Raw genomic sequence first — 21,469 nt, forward strand, 5'->3', positions numbered from 1 at the left:
ATGTCAAACAAATAAAGCTGTGTATCTGGAAAAATCTTTGCCTCCCCTAATAATGATAAATAGCCTCAACTAACTTCTCTTCTATTTTTACATACCCACACTTAATCCTGAGGCTTCCTCTGACAGACCAAACAAACAAAACAAAATAAAAACTCACACACTTAAAAAAAAATAGTCTAGGGGAAAAGAGTCTAGAAAAAAATTATATATTAAAAAAAAAAGTCTGAAAGTGCCCAGAAATGATACCCCAGTAGCAAGAAGCATACCAAGTATCCAAATTTTGATTTCTAATGCTGTTCTCAATTAAAGGAACCAGGGCTCCTTGGAGAAATGGCCAATTCTAGGACTATGGTAGAAAATTTAAAAGATGCGCCTGAAATACTACATGGTACCAGAAAGTAAGGAAATGCTTAAAAAAACAAAAGCAAAAACAAAAACACCCTCACTGATGGGTCAAGTAGAAGAGGCATAGGAAGTCAAGTGAAAGAGCTTCTAAGGTAAGCTGCAACAATTTGAATAACAAAATAAACTAGTATTGGATTATAATCTATAATATAAAATAAATATCCATGAATTCAAATTTATATCATAAATGATTAAATAAATTAATAAATGGGAGAGAAGAGATAATTCATGTAAGCAGAAGCATTTTCAATAAATTATATAGACATTCTACCCTAAAGGAGGAGGCATGTAACTCCTACTCCTTAAGTGTGGATTCTTGCACAGTGATATCCTTCCACAGAGTACTGAAAGGAGGAGAGGGTAAGACTAAACTTTACAGTGAAGAAAGCTGACTACTTCAGCCATGTGAGCAAGGTAACACTAACAGTCATTAATCATGTTTATAGTATGTACCGTTTATATAATGATTTCAAAATGGCACTTGAATTCTTTGATCTTTCTCTCAAAAACCCATTATCCTAGCCTAATCATGAGAAAAAAAATCAGGCAAATTGCAACAGAGGGGCATCCTACAACATATGTGATCAGCACTTTCAAGGTCATCAAAAATAAGGAAAATCTGAAAAACTATCACATCCAAGAAGAGCCTAAGCAGACAGGACAACTAAACGTAACATGGTATTCTGGATGGGATTCTAGAACAGAAAAAGGACACCAGATAAAAACTAAAAGAAATCTGAAAAAAGTATGAACTTTAGTTAATAACAATATATTGGTTCATTAGCTGTAACAAAGTGCCATAATAACGTAAGATGTTAAAACAGGGGAAACTATATGTGCAGGGGAATAACAGAAGAACTCTGTCCTATCTGCTCAATTTTTCTATAAATCTAGCTTTTTTTTAAACTAATGAAAAGGAAAGATTACATAATTTCAGCCCTTGTGACCAATTTTGTCCTTGATTTTATAATATGCTTGTTTTTAGTTTTGGGTAGATAGAAATTAACCACTTACTTCTTTAGTAGAAAACATTAATTCTCTGAGGAAAAACGAAATCATTTGAACATTAAGTAGTATTCATAGGATAAAATGAAGTATTTGAACATGCTTAAGTAGTGAAGAAACTAAAAAGTGGGCTTAATTAATAGTGAAGATTCAGTTTTTCACGTGAGAGTCATATTCATAGGAAAGTCGTCTTCTGCCAAATGAGGGGTCTGGTGGTGATTTAAAATCTACCTCTTCACCTTCCAAACCATACAAACCCATCTTTTAGCACATATAGAATCCTGAAGTATGACACAGAACAGAAACACCAAAGAACCATTTCTACTAATCATGTCGTGTCAAAATTATATTACTTCAGGTTTAAAGATCAGTCAGTAAATGAACTATACTTACCAATATAATTTACACAGTCAGATAAACTTCTGGAAGCAAATGGTCCTTCATATACAGTCTTACTTTTATCAAACAAATAAACCATATAGCTATCACAGCCCCTCTGAAAAAAAAACCAACAATTAAGAAGAAAAGATTCTTGAAAATTCTAGGTTCTCTAAGTACCTAACCACCAAATTTCCTACTTTGAAATGCCAACTGTGAAGTCAAGTTCATTAGCAAACATCTCACAGACTTAAGGTCTAAATTTTTATTTAAGGAAAATAAGTAACAGTAGTATGGACTAAAGTGAAAACAGTCACCAGACCCAAAAGGGCAAAAGCAAAAAGTTACAACAACATACAATGGGAATACTTTTTCAGTAATCAAAAGGAATGAAGTAATGATATATGCTATGGCATGAATCAATCTCAAAAACATAACGGTAAGTGAAAGAAATGAGACACAAGAGATTAAGATTCCACTTGTATGAAATGTTCAGAAAAAGCAAATCTATATAGGCAGTACGTAAATTTGTGATTTTCTGGGGTGGGCAGAATGGATACTAGTAGTTAAAGAACATAAAGACATGGAAATGTTTTAAAACTGATTTATGATGATGGCTATGCAATTAGGGTGGTTTGCTAAAAAAAAAAAAACTGAATTGTACACTTGAAATGGTTAAATTTATGATATATAAAATATGCCTCAACAAAGTCAAAAAAGGAAAATGAAATGAGTCATGACCAGAATCATTTATTACCATCCATCCATCCTCTGACAGGACCTATGAGACTGCTGGTCTGATTTCAAGGTTATAGGCTTCAGGAGAAAAAGAGGAAAAGAAAGGATGGAAGTGGCACCAAAGAGTATGTCATATACAGTTTAAAATAACCAATGTTTCATTTCTATCTTTTCACCTTGCAAAGCAATAAGCGTAATGAGTAGGATAAAACTAAAAGAAGAATTATAAGATGTGGACCACTCCCCATATGATTCCAGACAGACATCAAAAACGCAGGGCATGCAATCCTTCTATGCAAAGAGATTTCTTATACTCTAGGTATATTAGAATTGTCTTACAACTCCATCCAGAACACACTGAGAGGCTGGTTTCCGAGGATCCAGAGAAATTCCCATCTCTGAAAGAAGCTCTTGAGAACCAGTATTTATTCCAGTTTCCCGCTCAATACGAGACTGTAGTGAATGAAGACTTTCATCAGGTGGTAACAGAAAAGAAATTATCTTTGCAGAAGTCATATTTAGGATATGTACTATCTGTTTAAATAAGAAAAAAGAGAAATAACTTTGATTATTTGCTACATAAATGACTCAGTGCTAGTTACTTAAGGGCATTATCTCTGCATTAAATAAGATTCAATCATTTTCCAAAATGAAATCTTCTATAATTATGACATTCTGAAAACTAAAGAGTAGAATTTACTTTTCTACTGCAACAGATGTTAGTTCCCAGGAATTAAATGTGAAAATTCTAGGGATGTATCAAATCAAGAAAGAAAAACTCCAATTTAAATAAGCAACACTTACTTTTGAGAAAGGTATCACTGACCTAGAAGGAAACATTTATGAACTGCCTAATAGATGCCAGCCACAAGCTAACTGCTTTCACATAACATCTTGTTAATCAGCTCTTCTACTCTCCTTTTTGGCAAAACAGAAACCAGAGCTCTGAGAACTTCTCACTTAAAAGTCCTACTGAAAGTAGCCAGATACAGGCCAACTAAGTGTGAGACTGAGTCAGGCAGGGCTCTACTGAGGTAACCAAGGATAGTTACAGAGTTAGAGGTCAGTCTTCTGAACACAATCTAATTTTGAATCTTTGTCCTTCTACTGCCCTTGGATAAGCCATACAAAATTAATACCTATGTTTTCCCAGTGCCTTACACTGACTAGTGGATGCAAATGATTAGAAGTATCGATGACACAAATGTTTATCACAGAGGTAAAGAACTAACTTCCCTTTAGTATACAATAACTTCTAGGTAAGGCAATGGCACCCCATTCCAGTACTCTTGCCTGGAAAATCCCATGGACGGAGGAGCCTGGCGGGCTGCAGTCCATGGGGTCACTGAGGGTCGGACACGACTGAGTGACTTCACTTTCACTTTTCACTTTCACGCACTGGAGAAGGAAATGGCAACCCACTCCAGTGTTCTTGCCTGGAGAATCCCAGGGACGGGGAGCCTGGTGGGCTGCCGTCTATGGGGTCACCGATTCGGACACGACTGAAGCGACTTAGCAGCAGCAAGTTTAAAAAAGGTGAGAGGAAGAGAAGGGAATCTTTCAAGTTGACATGGATTACAATACAAGCATACCAGCTGAGACCTGCCATTCCTTCCCAGCCTCCGCAGATTTTATCCTGTGACAGTGGCCACTAAGATCAATAGCAGAAACATAGTATGAAAATCCTAAAGTGGACATTTAGTTTTACAGAGGGCATATTTCAAACTATTATGGGGTTCTCACAGCATCCCACTACCAAAGCCAAGACAGAAGGGAGCAAAACAAAGGGAGAGGAAATACAACCTAAATGAATTCTTTTGTTCATTTAAATATCTGATAAGTATCTACTATGGTACAAACTATTAAGTGTGTTGTGCTAGTAGTGGATATGCAAGCTGAATAACTTAATGATCCTTGCCCTCTATAGGATAACAGTCAAATAAAAGATATTAAGACACAATAAAAGAACTAAAAGACAAGGCAAAATGCAATAGGTATGTAATGATATAAAATATTGTGCAGATTTCAAAGAAGATTCTTTGGTGGGAGGAAAGGGGTACTCTATAAGGAGGTACTATTTGAGTTGAACTTTGAAAAGAATGACTAGAACAAGAAAAGACCGAAAGAAGAAAAGTTCTAGGCAAAAAACAACAAAGTAGGCAGAGAAGTAGAAAGGGATGAGCATAATCAAATGTACCTAAAATGATGCCCCCTTAGGGGAAAACAGGAGATAAGACTAAAAGCGTAGGATGAAATGAGACCAAGACAGATTCTGAATGTTAATGTAAGCATTTGGAATTTATTCAGTAAGCAAAAATGAACTGTGGAAAGCTTTCTAAACTGACAACCTAACAAGTTTAAAATTGGTAAAACACTCAAAAAATAAACTGTACAAAATAAATGGATATGCAGATTGAGGGAGATGGAACAGTCAGACAGCCAAAGTGATGGAAGGGTGATGGGGCAAGTAAGAAGCAGAGGAAAAGCTGTAGAAGCAGTTAATAGAGCAAACATGCTCAGTTTTTCATGAATTATGTCTTGCCAGTGGGACCACCAAGTGTAGTTACAAATACTCGGCAGAGAGCTGTACAATCACAACTAAGGAGATAAACTTGGAAGTTATCCATATTCAGTTTATAGTTAAAGTTATATAACTGAAGAAATTGTCAAAAAAAGGAAGAAAAGTAATACAGAAAAAAAGAAAGCTAAGTAAAGACTCTTAGGATATAGTTATACTTACAGGCATGAAAGAAGTGGCAAAGAATGTTCAGTATACTTTTTTCAACTTTTTGCATATTTAAAGTTTTTCATAATAAATATTTAGAAAAAATGTAATCAGAATCTACAAACTTTTCTTAAGGAAAGGAAATAATTCAGTAACTCTTTTACTGATTTCTTCTTTCTTTTTCCCCCCAGAAATAAGGGATGAGCTTACTTTTTAAATGCATTTTTACCTGGAAGAGAATTGCTTTAGCATGCTGTGTTGGTTTCTGCTGTATAACAATGTGAATCAGCTATAAGGACACATATATCCTGTCCCTCTTCAGTTTCCCTGCCACCCCACCCCTCTAGGTCGTCACAGAGCATCAAGCTGAGCTCCCTGTGTTACACAGCAGTTTCCCACTAGCTATGCTGATTTCTTCTTTAAATGAAAATAAAACAGATGTCATTCCCTCCTTTAACAATATAATAAACACCTTAGAAAAATGTCCTATAATAATAGCAATCTATTCTGCAGTTCATGCTTCTGTGCTCATGACATTCCTCTGCTTGCAAATCTTTCCCCCTACCCATTCTCCACATTAACACTTCCTTATCCTTCAAAACTCAGTCCTATTATTATGTCTGGGAAGCAACCCTGAACTACTATGACTAGTACCCTACACACCCCTTATTCTGAAACCTCACGCTAATACTGATCCTTTAAAGAAGATGTTACTGTACCTAAACTGCTTCTCGGCCTTTTGGCTGAGATTGCAGATGGTAAAGCGTCTGTTTACGATGTGGGAGACTCGGGTTCGATCCCTGGGTCGGGAAGATTCCTTGGAGAAGGAAATGGCAATCCACTCCAGTACTATTGCCTGGAAAATCCCATGAACAGAGGAGCCTGGTAGGCTACAGTCCATAGGGTCGCAAAGAGTCGGACACAACTGAGCGACTTCACATTCACATACCTAAACTACAAATAAATATAAATATATATATATATATATATATATATTTTGCCTAGATTCACAGATATACAGTTCAGTGCTACAAACTGAACTAAAGTCTATAGAACACAAAACACATAAGGAGTCGTCCTTACTCGTGCTCTGTAAAACAAGCACATGCTCATAGACTCCTTACAAGTAGAAATGATGTTATGGTTACCATGAAAAGACTGAAAAATATGAGAAAAAAAACAAAAATTTTTGAAACCAACAAAGAACTAAAAGGTGTCACCAAGTCCTGCTTGTCTAACATGCTGGGGGATGATTTACTCCTTGGCACAGTAGAAGAAAACCAAATCATGACACAAGCTGTCTTTTCAATGTGAGCCAAGAAGGACATCAACACCAAGTTCCTATTTAATGAAGTATATCAAGGTAAGAGTAAAACCTGACATTACTACTACTTTCTCATTTACATTTTAGAAACACTATCTACCACAAGTAATCAACAAATATGAAAAGACCACAGATGAGTGGTTTCTACATATACAGCATAATAGAACCTCTCGTTCATATCAATGGATATTTACTGAGAATCTGGTACGTGTCCAGCTTTGGACAGAATGCCAGCATAGGAACACTGTGATGGTCGGATAGATGACTGCTAATAAAAGTAAGAAAAACAGTCTCAGCATTAAAGAAGACAATCTATGTGGAGAGGCATGAATGGAAGATGAGAAACAACTAGAGAATATAATAAAAATGGTTAAATGACACATTGTGAGGTAGACACAGTTTGGAGAAAAGGAGAGTTGAATATGTGTCAGTATAGGTGAGGGGATATAGAGAGATAGATATCAGCCTGGGCAGAAGAACAGCATCTGTCAACACAAAAATGGATAATGGGCTTGATGGCATTAGGTGCAATGACAAGCTGGTCCTAAGTGAAGTAAAGGGTAAGAGAAATGAAACAAGCACTTGGATGAGGTAGACCTAAATGAAGAAAACCCCCACAAACCCAGTAGACTTGATTTGGTAGGCAAGAAAAAACTGTTAGTTTCTTGGACTGGAGAATCAAAAAGCCTTTTCAAAAAATAAAATAGGCAGTTCATGCAATACGGACTGTAGGATGGAAAGGAAGTATAGAGGCAAAAAGCCAGGTAGGAACCTTCCTCACCAAAACAAATCCAATATGATTAGACCTAAATGAATGAGGTGAAATGGTACCAATATGAGAGAGGGGGAAAATCCAAAAGATACTTCAAAGGAGTGATCAATAAGACCACTTAGAAGTAAAACTGAGAAAGCTTACTAAAGAAATAGAAATGTACTATTAAAATATATTTATGTCCATTCTCCAATCAGTTTGTTAACTTCAATGCAAGTCTTATTAAGTAGACCCCATTCAAACTAACCTTCAAATTCAGAATGTGATCCATTAATACAAAACATCTTGGCTGCTTCAAAGTAAGATCAACAGGTCCTCCTCTCTGCTGAGGATCCCAGTTTAGCATCAACTGCAGCCAGTTTTCCATGGGTTCTACTATTAAACTAGAAAACATACAAAAATAGGATAAAAATCATTATACGCCAATTTTCTTTTAGTTTTGTTAAAAAAAAAAAGTGGTTGTATAGGTTGTCCATATCCTTTGTCATTATTTGTATGATATTATATCTTATTTCCAAATAACTGATGAAATGACAGGTGACAAACTTTTTTCCACTAAAAAAAAAAATCCCAAACCCATATGTGAAAGTTAGTTATGGGCAACTCCAATGGGTGAATTCAGTCCCATTTCCTAAGGAACCCATTCATCACAGTATTCTAAGAGTGTTCTTAGCACCTAAGCCAATCAGTTGAATGGCAGTTCTTATTTCCACTAGACTGGTGCTGTCCATATGGATGCCACTAGTCACAAGTGGCTATTTGCATTTCTACTTAAGTTAATTAAAATTAAATAAATTTGAAATTCAGTTCTTCAGTCTTATCACCCACCTTTCAAGTGCTCAGAAAGACTCATGTGGCCAGCATTCATATAAAAATTTCCATCATTACAGAAAGTTCCAGTGGATAATGCTACTTGAAGCAGACAACAACTTTACTGTTCTTTGACATCCCTGAAGAAAATGAGACAAACTTCCTCAACTAAAATATACATACCTACAAAGGCTATTTGGTTGAGGTAAATGGCTACTAAACCGAACTTCTCCTGTCATTTCTTCACATGCAAATATACACTTTGGATCCTTCTTCTTAATCTTCTCATGCCTATAAAAACAAAAGCTACTTCAGCTGACAACCTGAGACATTTTTGCCTTTTAATTTTATTCAGTTGTGTTAAAAAGTAATTATACCATTTAAAGAAAGGTGGCCAGAAGGGTACTGAAAATTTCACTCCCGTTAAGCATACCAAAGTTCCCTCTCACTTCTTACCAGGTAAATGGCTGCAGATGATGCAAAAAAGGCCTATATCCAGCAATACATTCAAACACCATGGTCCCAAAGCTCCAATAATCAACAGTGGCTGTATAAGGCTTATTCTCAAAGAGCTCTGGGGCCTTAAAAAGAAAAAAAAAATGCTTTAAACATCAACACTGTAAGAGAAAAGCTACTTGAGTCTTGAACTATTACATTCACAACCTTAAGAAATAAGAGTAATCCTGTACACTTAAATTCAAAGAAACAATATGTGTCTTACCAGATACTGCAAAGTTCCCACAAAAGATGTACAAAGACTTCCTTGATCAACATCTTTGGCATATCCCAAATCAATTATTTTATGCATAATCTGCAAAACAGTAAGTATTAAATGGCTGAGGAACTTGAAAAGGAAAGGGAACAAAGTCCTTGTAATGCTCTGGAGAGGGAGGTGGTGAAGAACATGGCTCTGGAATAGGACAAACACGTTTCAAGCCTAAGCTCCACCACGTAGATAAATAGTTATGTGACCTTGATCAAGTTATTCCTCTGTTTCCTATATAATGATATTCCTAACAATCCCCACTTCACAGGATTGCTATTAGGATTCAATGATAATGAAAATAATTTAACAGTGTCTGACATATAGTAAAAAACTAAATCAGTTCAGTTTAGTTGCTCAGTCATGTCCAACACTTTGTGACCCCATGGACTACAGCACACCAGCCTTCCCTGTCCATCACCAACTCCCGGAGCTTGCTCAAACTCATGTCTGATAGACATGAGTTGGGATGCCATCCAATCATCTCATCCTGTCATCTCCTTCTCTTCCTGCCTTCAATCTTTCCCAGCATCAGGGTCTTTTCCAATGAGTTAGTCCTTCGCATCAGGTGGCCAAAGGATTGGAGGTACAGCATCAGTCCTTCCAATGAATATTCAGGATTGATTTCCTTTAGGATTGACTGGTTTGATCTTCTTGCAGTCCAAAGGACCCTCAAGAGACGTCTCCAACACCACCATTCAAAAGGCATCAATTCTTTGATACTCAGTTTTCTTTATAGTCCAACTCTCACATCCATACATTACTACTGGAAAAACCATAGCTTAGACTAGACAGACTTTTATTGTCAAAGTAATGTCTCTGCTTTTTAATATGCTGATATAGACTGGCTATTAATTTTTATTTTGGTATATTCAGAATAAGCTTGATCCATTAAACTGGAAGGCACAGGCAGGGTGACTTCCAAACTTATAAGAAGCATCATACCGTCTTAGAGTGGATCAACGTGAGTAAACACCCATCTAACTTCAAGAACATCCTGAAGTCTCAGGATACACACACAAACAAAAAGCGAGTAGCCGCCGCAAAGCATACACAAAAGGTTCCTAAGAGAAGAAGCACCAAGGTTTCATCACTTCCAACTGATCATTATCTTCACTACCTAAGGCCATACAATCCAATTCAAAGTTCACATTCTTGGCTTTATGTCTTTATTGGAATGGAATTTGGGCACTAAAAGCAAGAAAACTGCTCAAATCACTTTGATAAAAATAAATATTCCAAGAATTAATTCACAGTTTCTAGTTCTTCTCAAGATGACTCTTTCAGGAATCTGAGAAATCAAGGTTTTGAATTTTAATTAATAATAAACTTAGGACTTTGGGGGAGGAGAATGACTTTGTTTTGTTTTTCTTAAATATGAAAACATACTTTAAACATATTTTTTTTTCCTTAAAGAAGACCAAGGATGTTTTTTGGATGTACTTCATAACATCCAAATTAAGAAATTACTTACTGCCTACTAGCTCTGCTAGATACTGTGCTGGAAAAATGAAATGAACAAGACAGATGTAGCTCCTTCTCTAATGGAACTATTATGTTAGCAGAGGAGACAGACAAACAAAAAACCACAGTTCAGTATAGTGAGGGCTGGGATAAAGAAGCACAGAATGCTATGATGGGCACCAAACCTCAAAGACTAACGACATCATGGAGACTCTATTCAATTAGCACAGAACATTTCTTCAAGTTTTACCTACCTTTCCACCAACATCCTGAAGAACTATGTTTTCAGGTTTTAGATCACGATGTATAATTTTGTTTTCGTGCAAATATCGGATCCCAGATCCTAAATAAAGTTTAAAATGTATTTTGAGGTAATAAAAAAACACTGAAATAAAAAAAAATTCAACTCACATTTTGTACAGATCTGGTCTAATGCTCAGTTTTATATGGACCATCATAACTACATGATTGATGATTTCATAGACACTCAAATTTTCTCCACAAAAATAGGGTAACATTAATCAGACAGCAGAATTACAATATGTTCCCATTTAACATATGAAATTTAATATTAAAAAGAAATGGAACAAGCAATTGAAAAAAATCCCTGTATTATCATTGGAGCCTTTCCTTCTGACCTAACTCAACCTCTTCAACTAGACTTTGGCCTCCATAACCTAAGAAAAGAAACAAAATCAAAATATATAGAGAAACATAATCTGGCCTTCTGAGCTCTCTCCAAGGGCCTATGTCCTGGTTATTTTAGAAATTTTTCAGGAATAATTCTGATTAAAAAGAGATTTCACCTTAAGACTACTTATGCCTATGAGAAGCAATGTCCCTGGTAAATAAATTTACTATGTTAATCAGGGAGGAAGGAATGAATAAGATCATTTCACACCCTTTTTTTTTTGTCAACTAGAATATCTGTTAGTCAAATGGACACAGACAACACAAAAAATAAAAAACAAAAATACTAGTTTTAAATTAGCATCAACAGTAATACTTAAATTTTTCTGATAATTTCTTAAAGATAAAAAATTCCTTATACTTAAAAACCTATGCTTTGTATAGTTTATCAACAATTCTAATTTCTAAGCAGTATACAGGCTCTTACAGACCAAATGGGCATTAAATTATGATGGAATTTTCATACTGATTACATACCTATATCACTCAGTAAAGAAAGTATCTGGCTTTCTTTAAGTCCACAGCAATTTTCTGGTTTGTTGAGTAGCTAAAGGAAAAAAAAATCTAAAAATGTATATTGCCAATATTGCTGGGCAGTAATACTGATACATTAACCATTATACTTTGAGAGAATAAGAAAATTAGTCATGATTAAGAAAATATAAGGGGGAAAAATCACCAAATCCACACAGAGGGCATGTAAATTTCATGGCAAAATTTATACAAGTAAAAATAATGGGAGAAGGTATTTGAAATTTTACAAGGTTGAAAAATCGCACAGATAAATATATAAAAATAGTCATATGATATTTAAAATAATAGCCATTTTAAATATATAAAAAGAGCTTCCAAGGTGGCACAGCAGGAGCCATGGGTTTGATTATGATTACTGGATGGGGATGACCTCCTGGAGAAGGAAATGGCAACTTATTCTAGTATTCTTGCCTGGGTAAATCCTATGGACAGCTCATGGGGTCACAAAAGAGTTGGACATGACTTAGCAACTGAACAACAACAACTGGTAGATTTAAAATGAGATGGGAAAGAAAGATTTGCCATAAACACTTTAAACATTGATATTGTGATCTAAAACCATCAATATAGTCCCATCCTGAAACACCACTACCACCAACAAAAATATTCATGTTCTAAAGCAGGGGTCAGCAAACATTACCTGTAAAGGGCCAGAGAGTAAGTTCTTTAGGCTTTGCAAGTCATGCAATCTCTGGCACCACTACTCAACTCTGCTACTATTTTAAGAAAGCAGCCACAAAAACAGATAACAAGCCATAGTCTACTGACTCTTACTCTAGATTATTGTACTGAGTGGGATTCAAAGACTGCTAGAGTTCGTGTTACTATCTCATCATCTCAAAACATCCACACTACCTTCCGGAGATCTCCTCCAGAACAATATTCCATTGCTAGAAGAGGCACATCGTTAATCAAAAAATTCAATTCCTCAGGAACGTCACAGGCCTTTACAACATTGGCGTGGTTCAACCTAACAAGGGGAAAGCATTATATTAAAAGATTTGTTTCCAGTGAAAAGGGACTGAGTTTGAAATAGTAGTTAATTGGGGGCAGTGAGACGAAAGACTGACTTTATTTATAATATTCTAATTTCTCATTTGTATAATTAAAAATTGATACTTGTTTAAAAAATTTTAATTTGTGTACAAATACATGTTTTTCAATAAATATTGAGTCATATTATATATTGTTTCCTAACATCTTTTTTTAAACTTAGTAATATATCAAATCACCATCATCATCACACAACGGTCTCTAAACTGGAATAGATTCCCAGGGCCCAAGGACCTAAAGAAACAGAATTTCCATGTGTAGAGTCTGAGGATTTGTATTGTTAAAAAGTTTTTCTAGTGATTCTGCCACACAGCCAAGTTTGAGAACCATTAAAATGCATTGAGAACACTGAAGTCAGAAAGTGCTTATTTCAACTCCAGACTCTATTACCTATCAGTTGTATGACTCTATAAGCTTCAACTTTTTCTTTAGTAACGAGACACAGGGTTGCTGTGACAACTGGAACATGGGTAAGCCCTTATTAGCACTCTACCTGTGGAGGTTTTAAAACATAGCCACTTCTCCCTTCAAAAGCTTAATTCTCTTTCCCTGAAGTAGAGGCTGTATTTAGTGACTGATTTCTAACAAATAGAAATTATTTGGAAAGGATAGAGTGTAGCTTCTGAAGGAAGATCATAAAAATATGTCTGCCTGGTCTCTCTCTCTCTCTCTCAGATCACTGACTTTGGGGAAAGTTAGCTGCTATGTTATAAAGACATTCAAATTTCCCTATGGAGAGAGAGGCACATGTGGTGGGGAGCCGATGCCTCTAGCCAACAGACACTAAATGAGCTTTGGAGTGGATACTCCAGCCCCACTCAAGCCTTTGGATAACTGCAGCCCCAGTCAACATTTTGAGATGTTTCAGGAGGCATCTCTTAAGTCAAAACCACATAAGTCACTCCCAAATTCCTAAACCACAGAAAGTGTGAGATACCAAACTTCTGTTGTTTTAACCCACTAAGCTTAAGGATAATTTTTTACAAAGCAATAGATACAATGTTTAACAAAAGTAGGTGAGAGTAAAAATATTTTTTTAATGAAAGTAGTGATTGCTATTTAACTATAAAGTATAACAGATAAGCACTGCCTGAGACCCAAAAGAAACAGATTCTGCCCTCAGAAAGCTGAGTCTGATAATACCTAGCTGACATTTTATGTTTTTGGAGCAGAGAAAGGTTTACAAGCAGGGCCATGCAAGGAAATGGTGGCTCATGCTCTAAAAAACCCCAAGTTCCCTGAAGGGCTTTTTGTTTTTCTTCAATATTATACTATCATTACCTAGATAACTATTTAAACAAAACCTACTTAAGCATGATGTGATGTTATTATTTGAAATAAAACACACAAATTTAATGAGAAAGAGAAAAATATGTTCCTTAAAAGATCCTAAGAAGAATGGATTCCTAGCCTCCTTCCCTATGATGACATCTGGCTGGGATGCAAAACTGGGGAAACTTAAGTCATCAAGTACACTTACTTCTTCATGATCTGGATTTCATGGCACCACCGTTCTCTGTTTTTGGTACTTAGCTCTAGGCGACAAGACTTAATTGCTATTTTGAGATCAAGTTCCTGCCAAAATAGAAAGTCAACATAAGATTATAAATTAGGTTCTTGTGCAGATTTACTTGCTATCAAAGAAATGCCAACTTGGGAAAACAAAACTCTTTTAGCTTTACTAATTAAACATATTTATCCACAGTTCTCTTGAGTCAATGCTTCTGCCAAGTAAGCCATGAGAATAAACTAATGTTTTTAAACTGACCTTCAAACACCAAAGCACACAAGCAAAAAGTTACTGAGGCTGATCCTGTAACAAATGTCTTCAGAACACCATCTTATACATGCTGCTAGAATATAAAAAGACTGTCTCCCCAACAACCCCTTTCTGAATTTAGTCAAGGTAGCTAAAAAGGGTCCCAGGTTCCAGCATAACTAGAATGCAGAGAATGATTCAGGGCTCCCTGCCTCAACAGTAAGAAATAGTTTTAATATGACCAAATCTAATACAAAAAACTCTAAAACTATTTCCTAATTTTTGCATTTCAAATGACATTAAAAAACTCCTAACAATGGTTGTATGTTTCCATGTCTAGAAAACAGACCTAACAGATCTTGCCTCTATGACTAGTAATTTAGCCAGTTCTAACTGAAATTAAACCCAACCTGATGCACATTACAGGAAGTAGCCAGACCTCATCACATTCTGGCAACAGTAATAATGCAGCCCACGAACAGGAAGCAAGACATAACTTTTACTGGATGGTCTGAAATGGGGGACAGCAAGAAATAAGATAACTGATGTACAGAGAGAGAGTGAGGAATGAGGCCAGACTACAATCCAACCTAACCGGGGTCCTCCCTCCCTTCAACCTCTCGTTATGAGCAGATACTGAGCTGCTGCTAGGTCCCGTGTACGTTATCACTATGGAGTCAATCTGGTACAACCATGAACAACATTAAGTCCTAAATTCTCATATGAGTAAGGCAGAAAACTATCTATTTCAAAAAGATTTCATCCTAAAGGATCCTTCAACCTCTCAGTTTATATTTCAGCTACTCTCTGAAGGCCTTCCTCACTTTTCACAGAGAATGCTCTGTGGAAAGTTTATACATGTCCAGCAAAACAAAAAAAGAAGAGTTCGGTGCTTAAAAAAAAAAGGTAATAGTAATATGCAGGAGATGAATGGTGGTGATGGCTGCACAAAATGTGAATGTACTTAATGCCACAGAACTGTACACCTAAAGGTGGCTAAATGGCAAATGTTATGCACATTTTACCACAATAAAAAATGGGAACATGCTAAGCTAAATTAGTTTCTATTAGTTTCTTTACTATAGGACTTCACAGAGCTTTTAATACGCTATTGTGGGTTATGACTTTGCAAATGACGAAATATTATATGCAGCATTTATAAAATGTACTGACCACAGTATCCTTTTTTCAAAGCATTTTACAAGATTAGTTTTTCCAAACACATTGTGAGAACTGCCACCTTATGTCCTAGGAAGAGTTCTTGGTTATTTCACCATGCTTCGACCTCACTCGACAAATACCTTCACTATACAGGTCACCACATTGTACTTAAGGTGTTTCTGTGTCTACTTCTCTCACTAGACTTGAAATTCTTTGAGCGCAGAAAATACTGTTTTTGTTGATTCTGGTACCATCAGCTGTCAGCTACCCAATAATCAGTTAAATAAACCATCTCACATCCTTTTCTCTTTCTCGTTGTGATTTAAGAGGGGTAGATGAAATATTGAGATGTGGCTTCCACCAAAACACAAGGATTTGAAAGCCAAACTCAAAGTTCTAATTGGAAAAGTAATGATACTGTTTCCAAGTCTTACCACAGAGTATTCTCTTCTCACTACAGACTCAGTTGTCAAAGGTCCCAGTTCTGGGGAAGGGCCACTGTAAACATCTGGAAAGTTTCCAAGAGATTTCTAAGATTCCAGAGGAAGCTAAATCTCTTCCATTTAAACAGTGATGAATTCCAAAGACACATCTCTGGTTTTGGGGAGGAGAAAATTAGAGAGGAATTATTGTTTAAAGACCAATGCCCTGGAGGCTCAGATAGTAAAGAATATGCCTGTAATGTAGGAGACGCAGGTTCAATCCCTGGGTTGGGAAGATCCCCTGGAGAAGGGAATGGCAATCCACTCCAGTATTCTTGCCTGGAGAATTCCATGGACAGAGGAGCCTGGCAAGCTACAGTCCGTGGGATCACAATGAGTCAGACAGGACTGAGCAACTAACACTTGCTCTTTCTTTCATTGTTTAAAGGGTACAGAGTTTCAATTTGGGAAGATGAAAAAATTCTGGAAATAGATGGTGATGGCTGTTGCACAACAATGTAAACACACAATGTCACTAAACAGTACACTTTAAAATGATTAAAATGTCAAGTTTTATGTTATATATACTCCATCACAATTTTTTTTAAAATTTGATGTATTCATTCATCCCCAGCCAGGGACCAAGCAAAGCAGTCACATAAGCATGTGAGCATGCAAACTTCTTTTTCTTATGACCAGACTGACGGGCAGGTTGATTGATAACAAAGCCACAGGCAACATTCTGCTGGAAGTACTTGGCCCCTTCTCTTTACTCTTTGAATTCCTTGTGTCTGATGGTGAAAATTATTAAATTTACTACTTGTCTGGCTGTCAAAGTACTTAATGCCTGGTCCTTCACCTTCCTTTCTCCCTCTATGCTCTACTAGAAACATGCTTCACAAAATTTCCTGTTATATCAGTGATGTTTGTCATTGTAACTGCCACACAAACAAACCTAATCCTCCCAGGCAGACTCCCTCTACCTTACCTCCCTCCCTATGCTGTGAGCACTCTACTCACATCCATACTTCTTAGGACAGCAAATCATGATTCCCCGTCTTGAATCCACTTCTTAGGTCATAGGCCAATACATTTTAGTAACAGCTTAACTGTTCATCTTGTCTTATATGTTTTTCCACAAAGATTTACCTTTTACAAAAAATCTTCAAGAACACCACTTTTATCTTGACATTTCCTTTTTTTAACATCAGTTAATGATGATGAAGATGATGACAACAGCAACAACATAGCAGCAGCAGGAGCTAACTTCTGAGAGCTTACCATGGGTGTGGCACTTATAAACATCTTATTTAACTCTCAGACTCATGATGTATATATACTATTGTAACTATTTTACATGTGATAAAATAAAAGCTATACTGCAGGGAATATTGTTCCAGGGTCTATAAAGCTAATGGGTCTGAGAATGTCCTTCAAGAGAACATGTGCTGTGCTAAGTCTCTTCAGTTGTGTCCAACTCTTTGCCACCCTATGGACTGTAGCCCACTAGGCTCCTCTGTCCATGGGATTCTCCAGGCAAGAACACTGGAGTGGGTTGCCATTTCCTCCTCCAAGGGATTTTTCTGACCCAGTGGTCAAAGCTTGTCTCTTCTGTCTCCTGCATTGGCAGGCACATTCTTTACCACCAGCACCACCTGGGAAGCCCTCAAAAGAGCATGGACCCCCTCAAATGGCAATGCATAAGGCTGTATGTGTGTGCATCTGTCTGGGGAAAAGGTTCATAGCTTCTATTGGTATATGAAAAGATTGGCTCACACATGATCTTTAGATGCTACTACAATGGTTAAATAATTTTAGTTATTTTCAGTTAAATCGAAGCACAATTTCCGAGGCTAATGTTAACTGTCTTCCACCTGCTAGAGAACCTCACCCTCATTCTATCTCCTCCTCTTGTGAATTCACGATTATTTTCACCAGCTGTTCCCTACTTAGAACGCATCCCCAATTCCAAAGCCTACCCAATGAAACCAAAAGCTTGACTGCTGACCCACTATGACACCGTCCTTGTCTACTCCAGGCCCTACAGACATCACAAGGCCTGCAAGCACACACAAAAACACACACACATTCCAACAAGCAGCCCTTCTTCAGCCCCATCTTCTCACTCACTTGTGCTCACAATACACACTCTGACATGTGTGTACCTCCCACACCCTGACTCTATATTCAGAGGGACAGGTACGTACCAGCACGCTCGGTAAACACATCTTGACAGCCATAACAAAAGTTCTCCCTAATAGCTCTCTCTCACACACTGCCCAGGACCTCAGATAAACCTCGGACTCAATCGCCAGGCTCACAAATACAATCCGTCCTCTTTCCTCTCTCTCTCTCTCTCTCTCTCACACACACACACACTGAGGCTCACTGGCCCACGACCCTGCCCAAGGTCTCACCGACAATCTCTCACGTACTGACAGGCACTGTGTTCCACAGGCGCCCTGACAAACACCCACCGGCGCTCCCTCGCGCGCCCCGCCTCACCCGATGTTGATACAGGCAGACGTTCCCGAAGCCGCCGGTGCCCAGCCGCTCCCGCATCTCCCAGGGCCCGCCCGCGCCCGGCCGCAGCCCCGGGGGCCGCTCCATGGGGCGGGAGGGCGAGCGGCCTGAAGCTCCGCCACTGTTTCGAGGCCGGTTCCGGGCCGCAGAGGCTCGCGCGTCTTTCTTCTCGCGAGAGGCAAGCGTCATATCCGGTAAGCGCGGCAGCAAAAAAGCCCGCCCCGAGCCCCGCCGGCGAAACGGGGAGGATCAGTTCAGTTCAGTTCAGTTGCTCAGTCGTGCCGACTCTTTGCGACCCCATGAATCGCAGCACGCCAGGGATGGGTACTTTCAATCCCCTCTCTCGAAAAGTTCCCTAGGCATTTTCGTAGCTGAGAAAACCCACGTGTTTTCCCAATCTTCAAAAATATAAGCTCTCCAAACCATTCCTTTAAAATCACTTTCCAAACTTCGCCGTATTCGTCTTTTCTAAACTTAAGGTTGTCCCTACCCCTGTCTACGCTTCACCTTATTTCAGACCTTTTTTCCAGCCCCACCACCCACTGAGGTGCCACTGGTAAAGGCCACCGAGGATTTAAATATTGCGAAATCCGAAGAACTAGAAAGAATTCTGCGCTAACAGGCCCGTTGATGCATTAGGCTTCATAATTCACTTTTCTTCTCTTAAATGACTTTGTATGCACCTGTTCTAGGATCTCGCCTATAACCCCAAACAACTCAAGGATGTGACGCTGTTCCGGAGTGAAGAATGCGCCGCCTGACTTCGGGAGCTTTTCCCTAAAATCCTCACGGAGCTTGCTGTCAGGCGTACCTCGAGTTGTGGGTTTGCCAGCACGGTAGTTCCTCATTGTGGGAACTGTTTCCGACACTCAAGGCAGAGCTGCAGAGGCAAGCTTGCGATAGCTATTGGTGCAAAAGTAAGTGCGTCCGAGGGGCAGACTGCCTTAGGATAGGGGCGCCAACTCCCCATTTTCGCTTTGAGTGTTGTACGCTTCATGGAAGTTGAGGATCTCATCAGTCACTCCAAGGTACATCAGCATGGAATCAAATTCTCTAAGTGAGAGTTTCCTTAGGCCTGGTCATTTGACCCTCCTTTGAGATTATGTGCACTTGGACCATCATTTGTGCAGCCTGGGTTGTAAACTTAGAATTCAGCTAACGTTTTGTGACATGACTGCCACTAGAGATGTAGCATGTTGAGACTTCTAAGGTGGATACAGTAGGTGCACCACAGTAGTGTTGCTGTTTTGAAAGCACTGAATGGACATTGTTATAGTAAATGTCTGTTGTCCCCCAAATCCCTGAATATTGCAGCCAGGATGTTGAACATTGTAAGATACAAACCAAGTTGTATCGTAGTTTACCAGTAACCTGTGTGTAGTATCCAAAATTCTGATTTCCCATATATGCTTGCTAGCCATGAGCTGGAGCGTCAGACTTGAAGGTGGCACACAGTACCGCCAAAAGCATGTCCCTTCTAGCTGGGCAGACTACACAGATTGTGGCAGACTGTTCAAACAGAATGAAGTCCTCATTTGCTAAGTGGGCAGCATCTGGCTCTGGAGTGTATCTGATAGCAATAGGTAGGGCCAAAATCCCATAGTTCTTACTTGGAAGAGCTACAAAGGGACGCTGAAGACCTTTAAGTGGCCATCTTTGCAGGAACTGGGTTGTTTCCCATAGTTCACTTTTTGAGGTTTTTCTGAATTAAGAAAAAAAATCCTGACTGGTTACCTTCAGGCTCTATCATCTTGAAGCTTGCCAGCTTGTTTTTTCATGTGTAAAACAGAGGTAATAATACCTACCTCATAGCTATCTTATGAGGATTAAGTAAGAGTGTCTGGGCCGTAAGTGCTCAGTGTATGAAGAAGTGAAGTGAAGTCGCTCAGTCATGTCTGACTCTTGCGACCCCATGGACTGTAGCCTACCAGGCTTCTCCGTCCATGGGATTCTCCAGGCAAGAATACTAGAGTGGGTTACCATTTCCTTCTCCAGGGGATTTTCCCGACCCAGGGATCAAACCCGAGTCTCCCGCATTGGAGGGAGACACTTTAACCTCTGAGCCACCAGGGAAGACGCCCAGTGTATAGAAGCAGTTATTTTTCTTTGGCTTTTAAGATAAGGCATTCTTTTGTGATCACTCTCTCTCTGCTCTTTTTCCATGTACTTCTTGGATGACTCGAGGCACTCCTTAAATACTGATATTTCTCAGGTAGTCTTCTTCAGCTTACAACTGTATTCATCCTGTCTACTTTCATCTATTATCTTAACTTCACCTGTGGCCTATATCCTGATGAGCCCCCAAACTCTATCAGCAATCCAGAGCGCCTTGAATTTGTAACTATCAAACAGCAACTAAAGCTCACTTCTCAGTAAAGGAGAACTCATCTTTTAAAAAATCTTGCTCTTTCTCTTCCCAATTAGACTGCAAACACTGGGACGACAGGAAATCATGTTGGGACATGGCTATACTGCTAGAGTCTAGAAAAATGTCTAGTACAGAGGAGTTAAGTATTTGCTGAAGGACTGAATGAGCTCTTTTCTATCAGTAAGATGAATTCTATAAGGGAAAAATGGCAAAGGCCTTGGGTCCCTTCTCCATCCTGGATTGCTCAGTAAGAAGCCACCTGTGAGATCCTGGGATAACAGCTGGACCTAAAGCCCTGGCCCCTCCTACTATATATACATACACACTGCTGCTGCTGTGCTAAGTCACTTCAGTCGTGTCCAGCTCTTTGCGACCCCATAGACGGAAGCCTACCAGGCTCCCCCGTCCCCGGGATTCTCCAGGCAAGAACACTGGAGTGGGTTGCCATTTCCTTCTCCAATGCATGAAAGTGAAAAGTGAAAGGGAAGTCGCTCGGTCGTGTCTGACTCTTAGCGACCCCATGGACTGCACGCAGCCTACCAGGCTCCTCTGTCCATGGGATTTCCCAGGCAAGT

At 38.5% G+C, this 21,469-nt stretch overlaps 1 protein-coding gene across 2 annotated transcripts in view; it reads right to left on the reverse strand.

The window, feature by feature from the left end:
- Positions 1–18,631, reverse strand: part of CHUK (component of inhibitor of nuclear factor kappa B kinase complex) — a 40,712-nt gene extending 22,081 nt beyond the window's left edge. For both annotated transcript variants that reach the window (XM_068961203.1, XM_068961202.1), the window contains exons 1-11: positions 18,509–18,631; positions 14,142–14,236; positions 12,464–12,578; positions 11,552–11,621; positions 10,639–10,727; positions 8,879–8,968; positions 8,614–8,738; positions 8,341–8,448; positions 7,595–7,730; positions 2,866–3,060; positions 1,804–1,906 (exon numbers count right to left, since the gene is read on the reverse strand). In XM_068961203.1, the coding sequence (XP_068817304.1) occupies positions 1,804–1,906; positions 2,866–3,060; positions 7,595–7,730; positions 8,341–8,448; positions 8,614–8,738; positions 8,879–8,968; positions 10,639–10,727; positions 11,552–11,621; positions 12,464–12,578; positions 14,142–14,236; positions 18,509–18,613 (1,231 nt within the window). In that variant the 5' untranslated portion in view covers positions 18,614–18,631. The remainder of the gene's footprint in view (positions 1–1,803; positions 1,907–2,865; positions 3,061–7,594; positions 7,731–8,340; positions 8,449–8,613; positions 8,739–8,878; positions 8,969–10,638; positions 10,728–11,551; positions 11,622–12,463; positions 12,579–14,141; positions 14,237–18,508) is intronic.
- Positions 18,632–21,469: the final 2,838 nt, after the last annotated feature.

Source organism: Capricornis sumatraensis, chromosome 23 (genome assembly GCF_032405125.1).
Source record: "Capricornis sumatraensis isolate serow.1 chromosome 23, serow.2, whole genome shotgun sequence".
NCBI lineage: Eukaryota > Metazoa > Chordata > Mammalia > Artiodactyla > Bovidae > Capricornis > Capricornis sumatraensis.